The 5,386-nt window shown below is 40.1% G+C and overlaps 1 protein-coding gene across 1 annotated transcript in view; it reads left to right on the top strand.

Annotated features, from left to right (window-relative positions):
* The window catches only part of LOC107627679, a 7,889-nt gene extending 2,503 nt beyond the window's left edge, over positions 1–5,386 (top strand). Inside the window, exon 2 of the mRNA XM_016330506.1 lies at positions 5,005–5,386. Coding sequence (XP_016185992.1) covers positions 5,005–5,386 — 382 coding nt within the window. The remainder of the gene's footprint in view (positions 1–5,004) is intronic.

The following is a 5,386-nucleotide window of genomic DNA, read 5'->3' as shown; positions in this document are numbered from 1 at the left end:
ATTTGTGCTTCCCAAATGCTCCACAAAGGAGAACAGAGGCGTGAATTTACGGGTTTAAGGATGAATAACATATGTCCTACTATCAATCATCTATTCTTTGCAGATAATTCCATACTTTTTTGTAAGGTAAATTCTACTGAATATCAGAAGCTGATTGATGTGTTGAATACATTTGGTAAGCTAAGTGGTCATACCATTAACCTCACCAAGTCCTCCCTTTTTTCAATAGAAATACACCAAATCAGACCTGAGATACTCTATCACAAATACTCTATATTCATCATATGGGTAATCAAAATAAGCACCTTAGTCTACTGGCTGTCATCCACAAATCCAAAAAATAGACTTTTAGCTTCAAAAAGGATAAGATAAAAAGGAAGTTATAGACATGGAAGAGATTTATTCTCTGTTAGTGGAAGGGAAATATTGATTAAAGTCGTGACCACAATTGTTCTAATTTACACGTTGAGTTGTTTTTGACTTCCTGACTCTCTCCTAAAGGAGATTCTGAAGAGTCTAATGAATTACTGGTGAAGATAAAGGGTTCATGAGTGGAAATTACAATGGATTAGATGGAACATAATCTACAAAGACAATATGCAATGAAGCATTGATTTTAAGGATCTAAATGCCTTTATTTAATATGGCTATGTTAGCCAAACAGAGTTTGAGGATTCTTACAAAGGGTAATTCACTACTCAACAGAATATATAAAGGCAGATATTTTAGGTATTCTAACTTTCTAAAAGCTTCAACAAGTGAAAATCCATCATGGGCCTAGAGAAGTTTGCTAGAGGAAAGAAAAATCCTAGAAAAAAAAAAAGCTAATATAGAGAATCGACAAAGGTAATCAAGTTCACATTTACCAAGATTCTTAGCTAAAAAATTTTAACCCTATCTCAGCACTTCAACAAAGCAGTATAGATTCAGAGTTATAGTGGGTCAATCAGCTCATGGAAAAGAATAGACAATGGAGAGCAGAACTTGTAAGAGATAATTTTCAGATAGACATAACAGCAGCAATTCTACATACTGAAATAAGAAAAGAAGGTGAAGACCACATCACTTGGAAGCTTGAGAAAAACAAGGGCTATTCTGTCTCTATTGGTTACAGGGATACCTTTTAGTTATTCCATCCCCCAATTGAGCACCTCCTTGATGTTAATGTTACAAGTGTGAGGAGTGTTGAAGTTAGTCCCACATCAAAAAAAGTAAGGAAGAATGAGGAGTTTATAAGATGAGAGACCCATTAACTTGACACCTTAAGGTTTTGAGTTTGGATGTGGTGCCTTCTTATCTTATATTATCTCACTAGATTCCTCTCTGAAATCTCCCCGGTGGTCGAGAGCTCCGCACGGTTGGCTCAACAACTGGTATCAGAGCCGATGGTTTAATCGGTCTGGTTTTAAGGGGTATTCAAGGTGAAGCATCGAAAGTCTTCCCGGCAAAAGGTGGTTCGGGCGGCGTGTCCCGCGGTGTTTTGCGGCGGTGTGATGGATGAATACTCGTGGCGGAGGAGTTAGAAAGAGAGGGAGTTCATGCTTGATGTGGAGGCTCACACTTGAGGGGGAGATTGTTAATGTTGCAAGTGTGGTTTTGAGTTGGATGTGGTGTCTTCTCATCTTATATTATCTCACTTGATTCCTCCTCGAAATCTCCCCGGTGGTCGAGAGCTCTCCACGGTTGGCCCAACACTTGAGTAGTGCAGAATGAAGAAGCTATGGTCTTCTATTTGGAATCTTAACTCCCCACCCAAAGTTAAGGTGTTTATTTGAAAAGCTTGTCTTGATGGTCTTCCGGTGCCTCACTGCCTGAAGAGTAGATTTCCGGCGATTTAAGACTACTGTCCTAGGTGTGGAAATTTGGAAAAAACTGTAACCTATTGCTTAATTGGATGCCCTTTTGCTAAGGAGGTTTGGAATCAAGTTAATATCTCCGCGGCGATGGCTTCCGATAATTCCTTGGAGTTCTGGCGATGGTGGCTCAAGATGATTGAAAAAATGAAACGACAACCTCATTGAAACATCAAATAGCACTGACAGCCGCAATCATCTAGAAGCTATGGAAAGATCGCAACTCCCGGATGTTTGAGCAGCAAGCTTCCTTCTCAGATCTTCTTTTAGCGACGGCAAAGGATCTTTAGCAAGATTTCAAGAGAATTCGTTCCTATTAACTCATTTGGATGTTTCTTTCTATAGTTTTTACTCCTTCCTTTTATTTAGTGTTGTTTTTGAGTTTTAAGTTTCTGTGGGTACCCCACCTGTTGACATTGTGGTTGTCCAAGTCAAACCCACTCCCTACGTATTTATTTCATTACAATATATGAAATGAAATACACTTGACTTTGGGGGAAAAAAGGATTAACCAGCATGGCAATATTCTCTGACGCGGCGGTATCCACAAGAGTTTACCCGTCGGGGATGGATTTGAGGAGCAATTTCGCCTGCAGGGGACGGGGACCCATATAATTCGTCACAACTGTGAGGGTCGCCGTCTTGTCGAAGCAGTAAGGGTTACTATCGTCGTCTTCGTCGCAGCAGTAGGGGTCACCAGTCTTCGTCGTTCTTCATCGGCATCATCAACCTCTTCGCCATTTGCTGCTCCTCTTTCCGATAAGTCAGACTATGTGTTTTTCATTTACCTTAAAGCATTTGTTAATTTTTATAGCATTGTTTTTATTTTTGTGGATTTTGTGATTTATCATTCATGTGATTTCTGTAATTTTCAAAACGGGTCGGTTTAAGATTTGGAATCCGCCAAATCTGCAACCGTTAAATTTGCGGATTTTGGTGGGGCGGGACGGGCCAGTCCGCCGGGTCAAAGGTTTTATTTTTCTTTTTTTATTAAATAAAAGAGTAATTACTACTACAAAATTAATAATTATATAATTTTCAAACATTTTTTTAAATTTTTTTTAGTTATTAACTTTATTTATTTTATTTTACAATTTCGTATATATGCTCAAATTATGTGACTTATTTTTTATTGACAAATATTATTTTAAACAATTTTATTGAAGTTAAAATTTAGAAGAAAATACTTTTATCTATTTTTTTATAAGATTAAACATAATACATTTATATTATTTAATTCAACCAAAATATTTTGTAATAATAAATATTTTTTAGGGATTTCATTCCAAACATATTTTTATATAGCTATTTGTGCGAAAAATTTTAAACAATAGAAATTTAAATGAAAATTATTCCAAATTATACCGATTTCGCAAGTTTATTAACTTCATACCTACTATTTTTTATAAGCTCTTATGTAAATAAAAATTAATGTCAATGTCTATGTTTTTTTTTTACAATTTTTTGCAAAAAAGATACTATTTTTTAAATAACAGATTTTTTTTTTCAAATTAAAATAAAAATTTCTTAACCAAGATAGAATGTTTTAGATAAAAATATAGTTCAAGTGTTTAGAATGGTGGCTATTTCACAAAAAAATATAATTAAAACAGGATATATTTACGAGTATTATACATAGCAAAAGATAAGAGGGGAGAATTTGTAAATATTGCTTTTGAATAATTGAGTAAATTCATAATTTCTGAGTTTCTAAAGAGACCAACAAATACATGATAAGATGGATGATGATAATTTGTCTCTGATTTATGCTAGATATCATAACAAGCACAAAAAATTATACAACTTTTTGATAAGTAGAACAAGTTTAGACATAAGAAAAGCACTCTAGATGAGTTTTGAACATCACTTCCGGAGGCGCCGGAGTCATCCTCGAAAGCCAAAACGGAGTCGTGATCGAACAGTCAGTACGATATGAATTTCCAGTCTTAAACAACCAGGCAGAATACGAGGCCCTCTTGGCAGGCCTAGCCCTAGCTCGGGAAGTCGAAGCAAAGGTCCTAGAGGTAAATACCGACTCACAAGTAGTCAGCTCCCAAATTAACGGAGACTACCAGACACGAGATCCCCTACTCCAACAATACCTCGCCAAGGTAAACAAACTAAAAGAAGGATTCGAGCGAGTTACCATACAGCACGTTCCTAGGGAACGAAACGCCATAGCAGACCTACTCTCCAAACTAGCCAGTACCAAACCAGGACACGGTAACAAATCGCTAATCCAGGAAGTCGTTAAGTCACCCTCCGTGTCAACGGCAACCAACGCTCATCTGACACTCTCGAACCAAGGATCTTGGACCTACCCTATCCTACAGTACCTCCTTGACGGAACACTGCCGCCGGATCCCAAAGAGGGAAAACGAATAAAAAGGGAAGCCGCCAACTATACCGTTGTCACAGGATAGCTATACAAACGCGGATTCTCACAACCCCTGCTCAAATGCGTCGAACCTGAGAACACGGAGTACATACTCCGCGAAATCCACGAAGGTTGCTGCGGCCACCACGTCGGAGGCAAAACATTAGCCCAAAAAGTCATCAGGGCAGGCTACTTATGGCCCACGGTTATCCGGGATTCCATACAAATAGTTAAAAGCTGCGACAAATGCCAAAGGCACGCCAATATCCACCAAGCCGCCCCACACCAACTCAGCATCATATCGGCAGAACGGCCATTTGGCACCTGGGGGATCGACCTCGTCGGACCCTTCCCTACAGCACCCGGTCAACTCAGATACCTCATCGTCGCCATAGACTACTATACCAAATGGATCGAAGCCGAACCCCTGGCCTCCATAACGGCAACCCAATGCCGAAAATTCCTCTGGCGACAGATCATCACCCGATTCGGGATCCCCGAGATCATTATCTCGGACAACGGAACCCAATTTGCCGATAAAAATTTCAGAGAATTTTTGGAAGGGTTACGTGTATCTCACCGTTTCAGCTCGGTAGAACATCCCCAAACAAACGGACAAGTGGAATCCGCGAACAAATTAATCGTCAAAGGACTCAAAAAGCGGCTCGACGAAGCCAAAGGACTATGGGCCGACGAACTCGGATCGGTCCTATGGTCATACCGAACCACACCTCAAACGGCCACATGAGAAACACCTTTCCGATTAACATACAGGGTGGAGGCGGTCATCTCGGTAGAGATCGGAGACCCAAGCCCCAGAAAAACAGTCGGAGGTAACGATGAGGAAGCAGAACAAGACCTCATTGACGAGGTAAGAAGCATAGCCCATCTCAGAGAGCTAGCCCTAAAACAGAGAATCAGCCTAAGATACAACCGCGGAGTCATCCAGCAAGAATTCGCAACTGACGACCTCGTCCTACGACGAAACGACATCGGTCCCCCGACCCCAGGAGAGGGAAAACTCACCCCCAACTGGGAAGGACCATACAGAATCAAGGCTGCAATCGGAAAAGGAGCATACAAACTCGAACGGCTCAACGGCAACGAAGTCCCGAGAACATGGAACGCCGCCAACTTACGACGATATTACACTTAG

This window comes from Arachis ipaensis, chromosome B02, assembly GCF_000816755.2.
Source record: "Arachis ipaensis cultivar K30076 chromosome B02, Araip1.1, whole genome shotgun sequence".
NCBI lineage: Eukaryota > Viridiplantae > Streptophyta > Magnoliopsida > Fabales > Fabaceae > Arachis > Arachis ipaensis.
The sequence above is the reverse complement of the archived record's forward strand: the minus strand, read 5'-3'. Positions and strand labels throughout refer to the sequence as shown.